At 34.4% G+C, this 17,307-nt stretch overlaps 2 protein-coding genes across 2 annotated transcripts; one reads left to right on the top strand and one right to left on the bottom strand.

Annotated features, from left to right (window-relative positions):
• Positions 1 to 527: 527 nt before the first annotated feature.
• On the top strand, positions 528 to 5,794 carry LOC140879473 (protein S-acyltransferase 8). The gene is made up of 5 exons (XM_073283179.1): positions 528 to 885; positions 1,996 to 2,181; positions 3,385 to 3,690; positions 3,827 to 4,060; positions 5,027 to 5,794. Exons 1-5 carry the CDS (start codon positions 847 to 849, stop codon positions 5,498 to 5,500), a joined length of 1,239 nt encoding a protein of 412 aa, XP_073139280.1. The 5' UTR covers positions 528 to 846; the 3' UTR covers positions 5,501 to 5,794.
• A 1,074-nt stretch (positions 5,795 to 6,868) lies between these two features.
• Positions 6,869 to 13,749, bottom strand: LOC140880663 (cellulose synthase A catalytic subunit 2 [UDP-forming]-like). Its single transcript, XM_073285293.1, has 14 exons — positions 13,191 to 13,749; positions 12,591 to 12,786; positions 12,286 to 12,509; positions 12,022 to 12,124; positions 11,743 to 11,920; positions 10,741 to 11,007; positions 10,299 to 10,644; positions 9,937 to 10,074; positions 9,710 to 9,835; positions 9,399 to 9,611; positions 9,038 to 9,311; positions 8,732 to 8,928; positions 8,303 to 8,653; positions 6,869 to 7,941 (listed from the first exon to the last, which is right to left on the bottom strand). Exons 1-14 carry the CDS (start codon positions 13,269 to 13,271, stop codon positions 7,360 to 7,362), a joined length of 3,276 nt encoding a protein of 1,091 aa, XP_073141394.1. The 5' UTR covers positions 13,272 to 13,749; the 3' UTR covers positions 6,869 to 7,359.
• Between the last annotated feature and the right edge of the window lie 3,558 nt (positions 13,750 to 17,307).

Raw genomic sequence — 17,307 nt, 5'->3', positions numbered from 1 at the left:
TCAATACTTAGAAATATTAATAATAATGATAAAATAATATTTTATCGAAATTCAAGAATAAAATCGAGCCAAATTTTCAGATCAAGTTAGTGTTATTTACGTTTAATAAATTTTAATTATCTATCGTTTCAAAAAAATATTTTATTTCTTATTGTTGATTTTTTCAATATCTATTTGTAATATTCCTAACTATATATTTGTAGTTTACTCACTTTAATTATTGTTAAGCGTAGTAGTATTTAGTTTATTTCTTATTAATGATGATAATTTAATTAATTTTAATGTATATGTGTAAATTAATTATAATATTTTTTTTTTGGAAAAAAAATCCAAAGTAGGGGCCGGAATCTCTAATCTCGGTTCCTCATTCTTATTATTATTATTTTTTTTTTAATTTTACTTTTTTAAAAAAAAGAAAGCATTTGTTCTTTTTCTAATTATTATTATTTAAGAATTATTATTATTATTAAAAAAAAGAAGAAGAAATAGCCCTATTCCCCAAACATTCCCAAAATTTAAAAATAAACCCTGATTTCCAAAATTCCAAAACCGCACTCCCTCTCTCATCATCAGATCACAGAAAGCCAAGAAGATTATCAAGCCCCCCACTTTAATTTCAAAAATTCTGCCGAAAGCTCTCGTTTTTCTTCAAAATTCTGCCCCAATTTTGTTACTGAAAAGTGAAAATCGCTCACTTGTGCAATTGTGTCTGCTCGTGCTTGAACGTTTCGAGATGTCCATTCACTGCAAGTTCCAAATCTTGGACTCCTTTCCAGCTTAGGACAGATCAGGGCCGCGTGATTTTAGCTATCTTTATTCTTTCTTCATCGCTGCTGTTTCCACTGAATGGCTAAGCGCGTGTACGAAGTTTGGAAGGGGAATAACGTGAGATTGTTTTTTCTGCGCTTTTATATTTTTTTGGGGTATTTTTACTGTTTGTTCATACTTTGAAATTTCTGGGTTCTTATTTTCTGGGGTTTATGTCATGCTTTTACTCTAGCTTAGACCGCGACTGTGTTTTTCCCTCTGTCAGTGTTATTAGCATCAAAAATATATTTTTTGACTTCATTTTTGTGCTTATTTTTGGTTTAAGTGGAAATGGATCTTATCCAGCACTGTTAGGAAGTTTTGGATTTTATAGAGTGCTTAACATGATAACTTGGATAATTTAGTTGAAATGTAAGGGTGTCGACTTTCTCTCTGATGCTGGAGTTTTCACAGCTAATTCTTGCTTTATTGAGGTCTCATAAATAATTAATATGTATTATGACGATGCATGCTGTTTCTTTCCCCTTGTTGTCTAAATCTATATCCGAAAAAAGAATAAGTGAAACTTGGGAAGCAACAGATATTAATGTATCTGTTACATTTAAGAGAAAAACTATTTTCTTAACTCCTTGAGATAGAGTCCGGGCTTGAATGATAATATTTCTTGATGATCAAATATACTAGTAATGATTCAATACGGCAATAGATACACATGTCTTGGAATAAAAGTTATCTGAAAAATGGATTTTAATGATTCTATGTTCTCAACCATTATATTTTGGATTAGAAGCTGTTTCTTCGAGGGATATTTCATGTTAAATTGATATATGGAGAATGAGATCTCAGGATGGTTTGGGGGACATTGGTATGCATATGGTTTCCTTACTGCAGCCAACTATGTAATAGTAATTACCTACATTTGGGGCTCACATGCATTTCGAATCATGAAGTGCTACACATTCTTACATCCATTACATGCTAATGACTTAAGTTTGCAGTTGTGGGTCTATGGAGTATTGGAGTTATAGAGTTTTAACACAACGGGTATAAAGTGAGAATTTGCGTCCACTGTGGTTTGATATATTTGTTTATTAAAAAACAGTTAAATAGGGTTAAAGCGTGGGAACTAAATATTATATATGTCGTAACTCGTAAATTCTCATAAATACTTTGGTACTGCTCTGGATTTTATAAATTGAATAAATTTTCACCATCCACCTCTTGCAGATCTTTTTCCTTGGTGGGAGATTGATATTTGGCCCTGATGCGAGGTCATTGCTCGTCACCTTATTGTTAATAATTGGCCCAGTCGCTGTTTTTTGTGTTTTTGTTGCAAGGCATCTTCGCCATGAGTTTTCCTCGTACAATGCCGGATATGCTATTATGGTTGTCGCTATTGTCTTCACAATTCATGTTAGTGCCAAAACTCTTTTACTCTTAGATGTTTTCTCAATTAATATGGCATGCTTTGAATTTTTGGTTGGTTGCGCTTTGCCCTGCATTTTTGTATGATTGCAATCATAGTTGTTCCAAGTGCCAAGGATGTGTGGAGTGTGGACCTTTGACAGAGCGATCCTCATATTTTTCATTTGGTCATATTTCATAAACTTCCTGTAGACTATGTTATGTTTCATTTCATTTGGTAAAGCATAGTTAGAACCTAAGGGAGCTGTCATGCTAGCAGGAATAGTTGATGCCAGAGAAGGCTGGTGGTAAGGGTCCTTTATGCTAGAAGGAAAAAAGTTACGAGCATTGCAAAACTGAAACATCCACCTGTTCTTTGTTGTTGATGTATCTATACATATATAATAAGCAGTGCCGTCTTAGTAACCGTCTGGGTCTCTATAGTATTTCAATATGTGAAATTACCTAAATACCCACTATGCTCTTTGCCCAACAGAGACATGCTAATTTACCTTCTCACCAATGATGCTTGGCTGCATCTTCTCAAGTATAACCTAGTACATACTCTGTACCCATTGGCGTGAAAAGTTCTCCTTATTAGAATTACATTTAATTTTCCATTGTAATAAAAAAAAAACACACACACACACTCATAAAGAAAAGTATCTTTTTGATCTCGTGGTGAAGCTTTTTATAAAATACCCAATTTACACTACTCTTCATTTGATTGACTGACATAAAAAATGAAAAAAAACAAAACAAAACAAAACCTCCTCTCTTTAACTTTGCACTGTAGTATGTTTTCCCAATATTTGACAAGTTATTTAGCAATTCTTTTATTACTATTAAAGTCCTATTTGTAAACAAAAATCATCTGTATTTAATTTTTACAAGATTAGAATATGTTAGATCCACTATATCTTATATGCATCTATTGCTAGCTTAAATTATATCTTAAATTGTATGTCAATTTCTTATACTTGCTCAATGGTGATCATTAAATGATTTTCTGGACAATTCTTGTTCTGTTGTCATCGTGCATGAATTGCAAATTGGCTCCAGCTATATGCCTATATGGCTATATCTTATGCACTGATTCCATTACCCTTGGATTTTCTATATTCGTATTATCTGTCGCCTTAATTCCAATTATGCAATCCACTTACGTTTGATCTTTGTAGGTTATAATGAGATTTTAACCAATTTTGACAGGTGTTGGTGCTTCTTCTCCTTACTTCAGCTCGGGATCCAGGTATTGTACCGCGTAATTCACATCCACCTGAAGAAGAATTTCGTTATGACAATTCAGCATCAGCGGAGATTGGCGGCCGGCAGACACCAAGCGTCCAGTTTCCTCGAACTAAAGAAGTGATGGTTAATGGACTTCCTGTCAGAGTTAAATATTGTGATACTTGCATGCTCTATCGTCCCCCTCGTTGCTCACATTGCTCCATTTGCAACAATTGTGTGGAGCGTTTTGATCACCACTGCCCTTGGGTAGGCCAGTGCATAGGATTGGTATGACAATTCATCACGAGACTGTTTAACATTTGGATCCCCTGCTTTTCGTTCATAGATGCATTATGTCTTCATATTTTTTACTGGTTTTTTTAATTTATTGCCCTAACTGGCTCTACAATTTTTCAATGTGCAGCGAAACTACCGTTTTTTCTTTTGTTTTGTCTCGTCTGCTACACTTCTTTGTATCTACGTGTTTGCAATGTCTGCTTTGTACATCAAGGTTCTGATGGATGATTATCATGGGACTGTATGGAAAGCAATGAAAGAATCTCCGGCGTCTGTAATTCTGATGGCATATTGTTTTATTTCCTTGTGGTTTGTTGGTGGACTTACCGGGTTTCACCTCTATCTAATAGGCTCGAATCAGGTTGGATTTATAGTTTGATCTATTTGTCCTTTCTATTTTTTGTTCTTATTGCTTGTTGTTAAACATGATTATCTGCGGTTGGTTAGAGTTTGGTTTTGATTATTCAAGAAACTGTAGAAAGAGCTAATGTAGTCTGTCCTCTGAAAATTTTGTGCTATTTATTTTTCAGAATTTGATACCTAGACAGTCAATCATAAATGGATATCTTTTTATTTTCTGGCCTTTCCATTGCTACTAGCACATCGGCACATCGCTGTGTGGCTGGTTGCTGAATGGTTTGTTCCCTTGTTCTGGAATCCTTCTCTATACATGAAAAATTAAATGATGTTGAATGGGTTGGGAAGGAAATCCGTTGGCGTTTGTTTGAAAGGAAGATAAAAATGAATTCAAGGTTCTCTTTTTTTTATGGAAAAGAAGGGAAGCATGAGGGTGGTGATTTGGATTGCTTGGAGAGAGAAAAGCCGAAGGAGGCTACTAACGCCTAGGCTTAGTTTGGAAGTTGTGAGAGAAAAGAAAGGGATAGAAGAGAAAAGAAGGGAGAAGAAAAGAAAACCAAATTTCCTTCATTTCTTCCCACAAATGGAAGGAAAATAACACACTTCCTCTCTTTTCCCTCCCTTCAAATCTCCCAAACCACCTATTTTTAAAAAATTTCTTTCCTTTCTTTTCATTTCCATCCACATATCAACTGCCAAACGAATCCTTAAGAAAGTAGTACCATTCCCAAGTTCAGTCAAAAGTTCATTGAGGATAACACCGCATTGAGATAGAGCTATGTTATTAATTTGATGTAAAATGAAAAATTCTACATCATTTGACTTTTTCCCTTTTAAGTTATTGCAACTCTCTGTTGATGTTGGCTGTTGAGAATCATTATCGTATCATGTGTGATACTTGCATGATATAGTTCTTCCACCCCATTGCAATTAATTCAAATTCTCTTTGTATCATGATATGTTTCTGCAGACAACCTACGAAAATTTCCGCTATAGAGCTGATAACAGAATCAATGTTTATGATCGTGGGTGTTTGAATAACTTTTTGGAAGTATTTTGTACGAAGGTAAAACCTTCAAAAAACAACTTCCTAGCATTTGTACAAGAGGAACCACAAAGGCCTCCTCTACCTATTACCCGGGATGCTGAACCTGTTGATGCTGGCGAGGACCGACGCATGAAAGTGGAAGATGATCTAGATATTGGTGGAGATCTTTTGAAGATCTCGCAGCGTCACAACATTGAAGATATTGAAGCTGACATACGTAGCAGAGGAAGCGATCCCCATCACAATTCCTCTGAAGGTGATTCTGTGTTTGGATCTGATAGACGAGTTCCCACCATGCAATCAGATGTGAGACACTCAAGTTGGGGAAGACGAAGTGGAAGCTGGGAAATTGGATCTGAGGGGACATATGCTACTCCAAAAGAAGCATATCAATGAGCAGATATAAGGGCAGTTAACGAGATTCACACTTTGGAAAAGGTAACATTTCTAGATGCTTGTTTCTGGTGTCGCTTTTGGTCTTTGGAGGAAATATGCCATGTGTTTGATATTCAATCTTAGGCAGCATATTCAGGATACATTTGGTCCTTTGATCTCAATCTAATATTGTTCTTTATTATTAATGTAGCGTGAGGGGAAATAGCTTTTTTTCTATCTTTTCCCTTGTATTGTATTTTCCCTCAAACTTAACATGCTTATTATTGATTTGTTGTGTGGTCGTGTTTTCTTGAATTGGTATTCTTTGTGTAATTAACCTCGGAGGTCAATTATTGATGTTTTGATAGTTTTTATATATTTTGTATGCTATATTTTCTTATTTAAAACCCTCCATTATGGATGATGATTTGTGACCCATATTCGGTGTGTTTCTCGGGTGTACTGTACTCTCCATGCCTTAAAAAAAAAAAAAAAGGAAAAAAAGAAAGAAAGAGAGAGACAGAAATTGAAGCAGATGCAAACAAGCCGAATTGTGTCAATAATATCATTCTTTTATAAATGGCCACAACTCAAACACTCACTAGGGTCAACTTACCAATACCAAAAAGGCTATCCACTTTTTTTAATATCGTTCCATTATTATTTTGATTTGGAAATTATTTGAATACAATTTTTTGTTCTACAATCTCTAAAATTTAGCAAGAATGTTTGCCTTGACCTAAGGGTAGGAGATGGATAGATTTGATTTGATTATTACTCTTTGAGTGTATTTTAAATCCGACCTAATTAATATAGGCTGATTTTAAAATCAACTTGATTTTTGTTTATCCAAGTAACACACATAATTAAATCAATAATTCGAACACAACTTTACGAAATCTTGTCTATCAAATAAAAGATTGAAAATTGGTCTCAATATTTTGATGATGAAAGTATCGAACTAACATATCCTGCATAAACAGAAAATAGTTGACTATTTTCTTTTTATTTTTTTGGGGAGCATGTGAGCAAATTTTTTTTTAAAGATTATTTATTATATGTTTTTATTGTATTAATTAAAACGTATATATAGAAATTATGAGTTAACAAAATCTTCGTCAGTAAAAACATGGAGTGGAAATTCGTTATCATAATATGTGACGTTTGCCTTTAGATTAATGGATTACAAAAACTTTTTGTGAAACAGCTTCACGGGTTAATTTTGTGAGACATATCTTATATTTGGATAACGTATAAAAAAGTATTATTTTTTATAACAATCTCACGTATAAATATCTATAAGACCGTCAGAATGAATTTGGAGCAAAGGATTTGAAATCAATAATAACAAATTCATTGACTCTGTTATCCAACAACAAAAAAACAAAAAACATTCTCTGAAATACAAATTGAAAGAGAACATTGTACAAGCCTTGTTTTATTACAAAAACAGAGGGTACATCTACAATTGGTAATACTGCACAAAATAAAGGCCAGAATCAAAGATCCAAGTTTTACAGAGAGATACAAAACAAGCCCTTTGAGTCTAAACAAGAAGAAAAAGGTTCTTGTATGAATACCCTTCGCAAGAAGGTAATATAATGATAATTTATGGAAAAAAAAAAACTCAACTTTATTTTCTTTTAGAATCACATGACAACATAATTTATCCAAAGAATTGATGAAAACAAATATAAATGTGTGCATCCCAATTTTTTTTTTTATCTACACACAAATCACCCCATACCTTCTTCAAATGAAATCTTTCCACTTCATGTTCATCAAAGATTGGGATCGTCCCCTCGAAATTCTTCTGTTTTCTGCAGTTACCACGAAAACTTTCCGCGTATAAACAGATGAAGGCTGTATGTTTGACATCTTTAATCACAATCCAACCCGCAGACTTCAAGTATGATACCATCTCTCGACAAAAACGGGTTGATTCGTACCCACAACAATGAGAATATAGAAGCAAGAAGAATAGACCACACCACAATGATGGTGGGAACCCTGTTTTGTCTTCCCATGAAACCTTTGAGGAAAGGGTATAAATGGAGAATCACCCAAATAGCGAAAAACAAACGGCCAAATAAAGGACCCCATGATTCGTACCCATTGCTTATGGCATCCGATATCCCAACTATAACCCCAATGATGTTGATGATCATTAGTGTCAATGGAGGGACCAACAATGAGGTCCATTTGAAAAGATAGAGATCGGAAAATTCTCCATCGTCTGCAGCTTTGGACGTGACAGTGAAATTCGTGTTCACACCGGCCAGGACCTTAAGGAGACCTTGGATCAGAGCAAAGAAGTGAGCTGAGACACCTCCAATAACCCAAAATTGCTCGTTTCTCCACATGTCATCTATCCCAACATGTCCCCACTGAATTTCCAAGATGCTCGTTGCGGCGATTGATATAAAGAGAGCCATGAAAAGTATACTGGCATAATTGCTTATCTGTAGATTAACAAGAAACATGTCAGCACCAACGCCACTAAAGATAATAAGGAAGTGTTTGCTTTTATAAAATTTAATCTATCATATTAAGACGATGATTCGTCTTTGATACGATTTATTCTCACGTTATACCACATATATCCCAATATTTTCAAATATGTAATAGAATTCTAGCCTTCGAGGCATATTGTGCTGTGGATGTAAGATAATTAAGGCCGAACCGTGGAAATTATGTTTTGTGTTGCATGCTTGCCTTCATATTTAGTATTAATCGGGCATTGCATCCAATGACGATCAGGAAAAAAATTTGAAATAGCATGCAAAGTTTGCTAGAGTAGCTCAATGCTGGAACAGAGCTTACCTCAGGGACAATGAATTTTCCTGTAAGGAGACAGACTGCTGGCAAGGTACAATAAGCAATCAAGGGAATGGAAGTCAATGGATAGATGATCGAGTTTATGTAAGAAAATCTCTCTAGTGGCTTCAGACCGCACCCATATCCATACCAAATCGGGCAATGCCTGCTCAAGAAAATTTCAACTGATCCCAAGGCCCATCGAAGAACTTGGTGTAAACGATCGGAAAGATTGATGGGGGCCGACCCTTTAAACGCAGGCCTTTTGGGTATGCAATAAACAGATCGCCAGCCATGACAATGCATCTTAAAACCAGTTAAGATATCTTCCGTAACAGAACCATAAATCCATCCAATCTGGAAGAATAGAGGTGTGAGAACATAAAAAAGTAAGAAAATGTAGTGAAGAAAATTTTATTTGCAGAGAAAACATACCTCTCTCCCCCATTCAGTTTTGTCTTCATAACCACAACTAATGACATGAATAGCTTCCTTTAAGAGTGATGCGGAACTTGCTCCGGCAGGAACACCACCATCTTCTAGAAGTGTTGAAGCAATGAACACCGGCGACTGTCCAAATTTTTTTTCGAACTTTATTTGGGGCATGAGGGATGATTTCTCGCTGTCAACTCCTGCCCAAAAAAAGGGAGAATAAAAGCATACATCAGATTCTTGAAATGGACCGATGCAGCTACATAGAACAACAAGAGCAATTATTGCAACCTGATATTTTCAACTCACCTTCGATTCCTTCCTCGATATTTTCTAGAGCATGAATCTGTGTCGAAGCTTCCCTAACCTTAGTACTTTTCTTCTTATCCTTCGACACCTTTTTCTTGTTCTTCTTTCTCGACCCAAAACAGCAGCAACACCATTTCGGCCAACAATTGCATGTTTTACCAGGGGGTTTCGCTTTCTTGGGAGCGTCATATCCATAAAGTGCTTGCCTCCTGAAGACACATCCAGTTCCAACGTATATCGGACCTTGGATCCCATCAAGTCCTTTCATATTTATCTGTTAGAAATCATGAGAACATTAGCTTCCTGGAGATAAAACTTATGAAAGGATCAATCCAATATTCACATAAGGAGTCGCACGTACATCAAAAAAGACAACGTTACGATTCGAATATCGATCATGCTTATCAATTCCATCAAATCTTTGAGGAAATTGCACGTAGCATATTTTCTTTCCAGATTGAGGGTCCATCATGAAACACATAGCTTCCCTAAGAGCTTTGCTGTTATTTATATAGTGATCACAATCAACATTGAGTAGGTAAGGTGCATTGGAGATGACAGCCGACACCCTTATCTGGAATCACAATTAAAGGGGAAAAACAAAGAGAATGAATAAGTTAGCTTAATATGTTAAAAACTCATCTCAAAAGAGAAATAGCAAGATCAAATTACCAACGCATTCATAGCACCGGCTTTTTTGTGATGCTCAAAACCTGGCCTCTTCTCACGAGAAACATATACAAGCCGAGGCAACTCGTTCCCTTCAATATCCCGAACACCATTTTGACCAAGGAACACCTGAAATGAAATGGAAAAAAACAGCATTATTTGTAAATAATCTGTTGCTGTGTCTTCATCAAATAGGTAGGATAACAGAGAGGATGATTTTTTTATTATACCTGTATCATTCCTGGGTGGTCTCGAACATTATTTCCAGGCCATGGAGTTCCGTCCTGCATGGTCCAACCATCCTCAGGAACCTTCTGTGCTGTGGCAACCAATCCATTTATTCGAACTTTGAACTCTTCGTATTCTCTCTGCATGAAAGCAGTCACAGCAGACAAGTTGCAGCCATTAAAATTGCACCGAAACAGAACTTAATGGATGTCAAGAATTTCTTGGTACTCGAGTGACTAAAACCAAAACTGGGTATTTTTACTGAATGGAATACGAGCATCTTTTCTACGTTTCACAAAGAAAACATGTGTACTAAGAAAAACGGAAAATTTCTCAAACAGCTACAGTGAAAAAGTAAGGACACCTTCATTGCACGGCGTTCTCTCACAAATGTTGGCTCGACCTTGTCTTTCAAATAGTCAACCTTTTGAGCAAAATACCATTCAGGAGCCCGAGGTTCTATGCTATATTTCTTGCAGAATGGGACCCATTTTCGGGCAAACTCAGATGTTTCAGAGAGAGCTTCAAAAGTAAGCATTGCAGCACCATCGTCCGAGACATAGCATGCAACCTTGTCAATGGGATAATCCACAGCAAGTATAGAAAGAACTGTGTTTGCCGTAATAAGAGGCGGCTCTTTCATTGGATCCACCGTACTCACGTATACGTCCACAGGAGCTAGCTCTGAGGGCTTTCCTTCTTTCTCGTACCTAGTAAAAGTTTTCCAATCCACGTAAATTTACAAATAAAAACAAACTGCAATGGAACAGATAGTGCATGGAGGAAATGTAAAGATAGATATATACCTCAGCGAGAGCCTATCCAGGTAGGTTTCTCGTTCAATTGGGTACCATTTTGGAAGCTGATCAAATATCCACGATACAGCGAACCATATCTCACAAATAATGGATGTTAACCATAATCCATATGCATCATTCACAGGGTGCAGAATTCTATAATGGAAGAACAACCCAAGAATTGCCATCCGTATTATAATGATGATTCGGTACGGGCTAATCTTGCTTGAAGAAATCGGTAACTTCCTGGAAAGTGGCTGCCTGCCTTCATCCATCCTGAAAATCGTATCGGAATGAAATTTTAAAAAAAATATTATCATACTATTATTCAGTGGAAGAAATAACCATCTCTACTTTGAAAGTATATCTAACAATAGTAGGACTTGTTCATTATAACGTACAATTCAAATTAATTTGCTGATCACTTAAAAACGCAGTATTTGATAAACTTCTTGGATAATTTCTTATTGAATTTTCCATATAAGCGGATCAACTAAAGATTGATATGTCCACAAAATAGAGAGAGATCAAGGATGACAAACAAATCCAAAATCCTCTTCCCGGTAATCACTTCAACTGTTATCCGAAATTTCTACCTTCCAAAGAGTTCGTTTCCAACATTATTACAACTTTAAACTTTTATCCATTAAAATTTTCCCATTTTCTGCCACCGGAGAATGTTTAGAACTTTGAGTTCAAAATCTTGGCCTTGCTATCCAGCCAATGCAGCAAAGGGATATGAGAATCAACTTCTCCCGAGGGAAAAAAAGGGTGGGAAAAAATTCTGTACACCAACAATTAATAATTTCTCCAATTAAACCTTGTTATTATTAAATTCCAACTGTGAAAAAAAGAAAGGGTAGTTGTAGTTGCTACAGCAACAAGTCAACCACTCATTAATACATTATTAAAAAAACTTAGAATCAATTGAAAAATCACATAACAAGCCAAACCACCGACACTTCTATACCGAATATAAAGGAAAAAAACAATCAAAGCGAGTGGACCTACTTGGGTAAATCAGGATCATCCAGCTCATCTCCATTAACACCACCATCTCCTTGATGCTTAACCACTTGAAGCTTATCATTTTGCTTTCTCTTCCATTCTTCCATTCTATCTTTCCAGGCAATGGTACCATAACCATATACTGCTAAGTCTTTCTTCGGATCCATCGGCCGTGGTGGCACTGAAATGTAAGCAGGCAAGTAACATATGTAAACCCAAAAAAAAAAAAGAATTTTAAAGTAAAATATTGAATATTTTAAACCAAGTTCTATGATAACTTACCAGACATGGAGGAATCAGTGAACGGAGCCGGATGGATTCGCTTTCCACGGCTCATAAATGGTGGGATGATAAGAGCATGCTTGTCGGCAGAAATTGTATCATCCTTCAAAAAGACTCAGACTTCAGTAAACTTTTCAAAACAAAACACTTAAAAACATTGACAAGAAACATCAAGATTCCGAGATTGAGTAAAATTTTCGGATCAAAACCAAATCCATACTCGAGAAACAAAAAGATGGAAGGAAAAATGAACTCCCAACCCACCTCTTGACCATAAGTAAGAAGAGGGATATCTGAGTTAAGGTTCGAATGGCCGGCTTCCGAGGGAACGGTGATCCCAGAAGCACTCCGGCCAATATTATGGCGAGCAAAGTGGCCTGCTTCAGAAAAATGCAAAGGGGCTCTCCTTTCATCGCTGTTGTAGTCAAACTCGTTCTCCAAATCATCAAATTCATCTTCATCTTCGTCTCCATCAACTCTAGGACTCCCTGAAAAGTCAAGTAGGCCGGTATTTTAAAGAATTACCAAAAGCAGTAAAAAATGTCGAGAAAATTTCAGGCACTAGTTACCTTTAATGCGTTTGTATCTGATTTTGCACTGAGGACAAGCTTGATTACCCTCCCTTCTTTCGTATTCATAGCAAGATCTACAAACAGGGAATGCACATTCATTGCAGGCAACGAATGGCTCCCCATCTACGGTGAACTCAATCTCATCCCCACAAATCTGGCAATTTTGACCGCTCAACTCTTTTACAGAAGTCACCTGAAATTTGCAAAAATGGATCTTTGAAATGTGGACGAGCTATCAAATCAAGAAAACACAAGATTTTCACAGCTGATTTTGAAGCAAAAGTAAGTGGAAATGGAGGAAAATGTAAAATTATTGAAGAAAGCAACTGAACCTAGAATTTTGACCGGCTCTGAAATCTAGAAAAGCTAAAAAGGGGGTAAAAGAAGCTAATTCGGGAAATGCCATTCACATGACGCAGAAATCGTATCAGTTTTAACGCAGAAGGGAAAATTGTACAAACTGAATTGTATTGAGAAGATGGTGAATTGTATTCAAAATTAACCACATTTATCATAAACACGGTGACACTAAGTACAATCCATTTGAGAGATGAACCCATGAAACAACATGATGATGATATCTTTTCAAACACTCACCCTTCCAACATCATCAGCATTGATGACCACAAATTCATTTCTGTTGTGTGAACCAGCAACAAGCCTGCCTTTAGTATCCATCCCAAAAAGAAAGAACACCTCAAAAACCTGAGCCTCCTCTCTCCACTCACACACAAACACGCAGAATTACAAGCAAAAACGAAAACCAAACAACCCCATTTGCACCCTCATCGAAGAAAGAAAGAAAGAAAGAAATGTAAAGGGCCTCTAATTTTTCCTCTCCTCTTAAACACAACAGCCCCTTCACATTAAACAATCAACTGAAAATGATACGCTAACAGACACTAGAGAAAACAAAATAATATCACAATTGGAGATGAAAAATGGGTTCTTTTTCTATCACAGTGACTTCTTGAGTTTTTGGGAGTAGTTGTGTTTGTGTGAATTGTTTCCCCTGGATTCTTTTCTTGAGGGGTAACCCCCCCTGTTTATGAAAAGGGTCCCTCTAAATACCGCCCTCTCTTTCCTACTCTCTCCAACTTTTGTGCTGTGGTGAGCTGGGAGAGCTGGGGGAAGCTGTGGCGTGTAGATCACATAATTTTTTTACCACGGGCTTTGAAAACCCGATTGACGAAGACAAAATTGAACGTAATTTGTTTGTTTTATTTTCCACGGAGAATTGAAGGAACCCAAAAAAAAAAAAAAAAAAAACAGTAGTTAAAGAAAAGCGTTGAAGATTCAACGCGGTAATATTCAAGGAACTGAGTTTTACGTGGATGGAAAATGTAAATACTTTTTACATTACAAATTACAAGGGAAGAGTCTGGGCCCATAGTAGTATTGTGGAATCGATTCGTATTTGATAGGATTTTTGGAATATATATATAATATAAATAATTATTCTTAAAAGGAAAATATATATAAATAGGATTCATCCAAAAATTATCTATTTAAATACAAGGAAATATGCTCCTTTTACATATGTTTGTTGGGAAAATTAATTTTAGTAAGAAAAAAAAAATCAATTTTAGCCTTGCTTTTGGAATGCTTTCATTTTGATCGTATAAAAAATTGTGTATTCAATGATGGTTAAGTTTCTTGGGCCGTGATATGAGATTGGATAGACCATTTTCATATGTAAAATGAAATATAAAATTTTTAGCATAAAAATTAATAGTTTTTAATATGTCGGATTGGGTCGTATAAGCGATCTATTTTACAAAATTAACTCGTGCGGATTGAGTCGTATACATCTCATAAAATTAACTCGTGCTAGATTTTACAAGAGTTTTTTTTTTTTTTTTTTTGCTTAATCATCGGAGGTAGATAGCTGAAATAAAATAAATTAACATTAAGTATGAAAAATTGGATATTTTTGTTACATGTGAAAATAGAAACGTGACATTTATAAAGTGGTGTGTAGAGTCTAATAATATAAGAAAGAGAAGAGAAAATAATCATAAAATCGAATGACTTAACATAAAATATGGAATTGACTATGAGTTACCTTAACAAAACCTATAATTGGAGGAAAATGTATAATCTGAAATTTGAAAATTTTAGAGACATTAAGTTCTATATCTGGTCTGGATGGACGTATTTATCCTCTGTCTTTCGTTATTTATGATGTAATTTTAGTTGACTATTTTTAATGAATATTTCCTTAAAATAAAACAAAAGAAAACAAGTAATACGAATCAACCACTACCATCACCTTTCACATATAATCAATCACCCATACAAGTATAGGCAATTATTATTCTACAATTTCTCAAAAAAAAAAAAAAAATTTATTATTCTACAAAATGGGATCCAATTTTAAGCTCGTAACACCTCGGACATTATTTTGATCAGTGGAAAAGGATTAGTGATTTATTAATAGCTTTTACAAAAACATTATAAATCACCAAAAAATTAAAAAAGACTATTGACCTAAATTTTAAGTTTTTTTTAAAAAAAATATTCAATCAAGTAAACGATTCTCGTTGGCATTAATTTTAACTCCACTGCGGTATTTAGCAGTGGACCCAAAACGTAGAACATGGATAATTTATATATAAATAAAATTAATAAAAATGTTCCACATGGTGCATGCACAATTAAAAATTATAGAGTTTTTTTTTTTTTCTTTTCGGAAGGTAGAAATTATAGAGTTGGAATATGTAATACACTAATTCGACATCATTTTTATTTTTTTTTTTTTGAAAAACAGACTGTAATATTAATTCGGATTTAGGTATAAATTTGTCGGCCAGCATTTGTGGTCAATTTTGGTCACTTGACTTCGTGGAACCAGAAAAATGGTGTTTTGGTTTTTATTATTTTTTAAAGGTATTTTGGCAAAAGTATTCAAATTATTTTTCGTTTCTTTTATTTATTTATTTTAAATTAGGTTGTTTAACGAATCGAAACATTTATGGAAAACTTTGTCCTGGTTTCACATTTACGTTCGCCTGTATTTTAGATTGTGACTTTTGTGCCTTATTTTTTTCGTGTCTTTATTCGAGCAAAAATGTTTGAAATTCAACATATGTATGATAATTTTTAAGAATAAATATTTATGTTCTTCGTATCTATGCTATATAATAAGCAAGAACATTTTATTTGATCTCTTAACATGCTCAACCTCAAATTGCAAAAAAATAAAATTATAAAAGTGTCAAATTACGAAAAATACATATCTTATTAAAATCTCTCATTAACGGTAAAATGATTACGTGAGACTTGATTAGTATTATATCTCAATTACCTTGATTGTAAGAAATTAATATTTTCTGCTAAAAAAAATTAAAAAATAGTAATTCGTTCAACCTCACTATCACCATCCGTAATCAAGATTTTGACATATGATCAATTAAACTGTCATTTGCGTCTTTCAAGTCAAAATTAAATTAATTAATTGCATTCACAATGCTATGTCTCACCCTCCTCTTTTCCGTTTTAACTCATGCTATCTTTCGGATAATGCTCGAACACTAAATGGTGTTCATGTGCTAACATCAAACAACTATGTCTCACTCTTTTTTTTTTTTCCAAATACATCTATCTTTCGGGTTATGCTTGAACGCTTGGACGGAGTTCATATGCTAACATCGGGAGTGGATCCTCTGTTGTGCCTCTTGCCAAATTAGATGATGTTGTGGTGTAAAACGGTCTTTTTTAAAAAAAATTTTTGTTTTTTATATATTTATTTTCACTTTTCACATTCTATGATCTTTTGTTTTCTTTTTTACCTTTTTATACATTATAAGTTTTTTATTTTATAAAAAAGATAAATTATTATTTTTTATCTTGTCAAATTTTCTTGTGTAATTTTTTTGTTATAATTTATACTTTTACACTGACAATTTTTAGCATAGTTGTTCATTTTTATTCATTCTTCACATGTTTGATTATTCCGTATTTTTTCTTCTATTGATTTTTTTAAAAAATTTAAAACAATGGATGAGAATTGAGAAGATTTAAATATTCAAAGTTCAATTTCTTGATCATTTACATTTCAATTTTTTTCTAATTATTTGGTTACCAAACTTATTTATTTTTTGAGTAAAACATATAATTATTTATTTTTTTTCTATATTAATATATTTAATCAGTTGGTGCATTATTATATTATAAAGGATAAATTATATCAAGAAAACTTGACAATACAAAAAAAAATAGAGTGTATAAAAAAGGTCAAAAAAAAAAAAAGAAGACAAAAGACAAAAAACAAAAGACAAATAAGGTAAAATAAAGAATTTATAATACATAAAAACAAAAAAAAATATTTAAAAAAATAATTGTGATGTGGTGTAACTGTTTTATACCACAGTAGAGGATCCGCTCCCTGTTGTGGCAAGGGCCACAGTAGAGGATCCACTCCCTGCTAACATCTAAAATCGTCAATTTGGGTTAGCTCCGTCATGTCGTCCCGTCCCGCTATAAAATTTAAGTGGGTTGAGTTGAAATTTTTTCAACCCAACTAAAGGTGGGCATAGGTGGGTCAATCCGCTTAGGCCCGCGAACCGTTCGGGTTGGCCCGCTGCGGGCCTGGAGAATTATTATTTTATTTTTATTTTTATTGTGATATATGTATTTTATAATGAAAGTTGTGAATTTTTTTGTATTGATTACTTTATATAAAATTTACACATATTAAATCAATAATTAAAAT

This window comes from Henckelia pumila, chromosome 2, assembly GCF_033568475.1.
Source record: "Henckelia pumila isolate YLH828 chromosome 2, ASM3356847v2, whole genome shotgun sequence".
Taxonomy (NCBI): Eukaryota; Viridiplantae; Streptophyta; class Magnoliopsida; order Lamiales; family Gesneriaceae; genus Henckelia; species Henckelia pumila.
Note: the sequence above shows the minus strand (reverse complement) of the source record. Positions and strands in the feature narration are given on the sequence as shown.

Excerpts from the sequence above, each read along its gene's own strand:
- LOC140879473 (XM_073283179.1), top strand. The coding sequence starts at position 847 with ATGGCTAAGCGCGTGTACGAAGTTTGGAAGGGGAATAAC. Across the intron at positions 2,182-3,384 it reads CTATTGTCTTCACAATTCAT|GTGTTGGTGCTTCTTCTCCT; the intron begins GTTAGTGCCAAA and ends CAATTTTGACAG. Across the intron at positions 4,061-5,026 it reads ATCTAATAGGCTCGAATCAG|ACAACCTACGAAAATTTCCG; the intron begins GTTGGATTTATA and ends ATGTTTCTGCAG.
- LOC140880663 (XM_073285293.1), bottom strand. The coding sequence starts at position 13,271 with ATGGATACTAAAGGCAGGCTTGTTGCTGGTTCACACAACAGAAATGAA. Across the intron at positions 12,787-13,190 it reads ATGCTGATGATGTTGGAAGG|GTGACTTCTGTAAAAGAGTT; the intron begins GTGAGTGTTTGA and ends TGCAAATTTCAG. Across the intron at positions 10,075-10,298 it reads GAGAACGCCGTGCAATGAAG|AGAGAATACGAAGAGTTCAA; the intron begins GTGTCCTTACTT and ends GCTTTCATGCAG.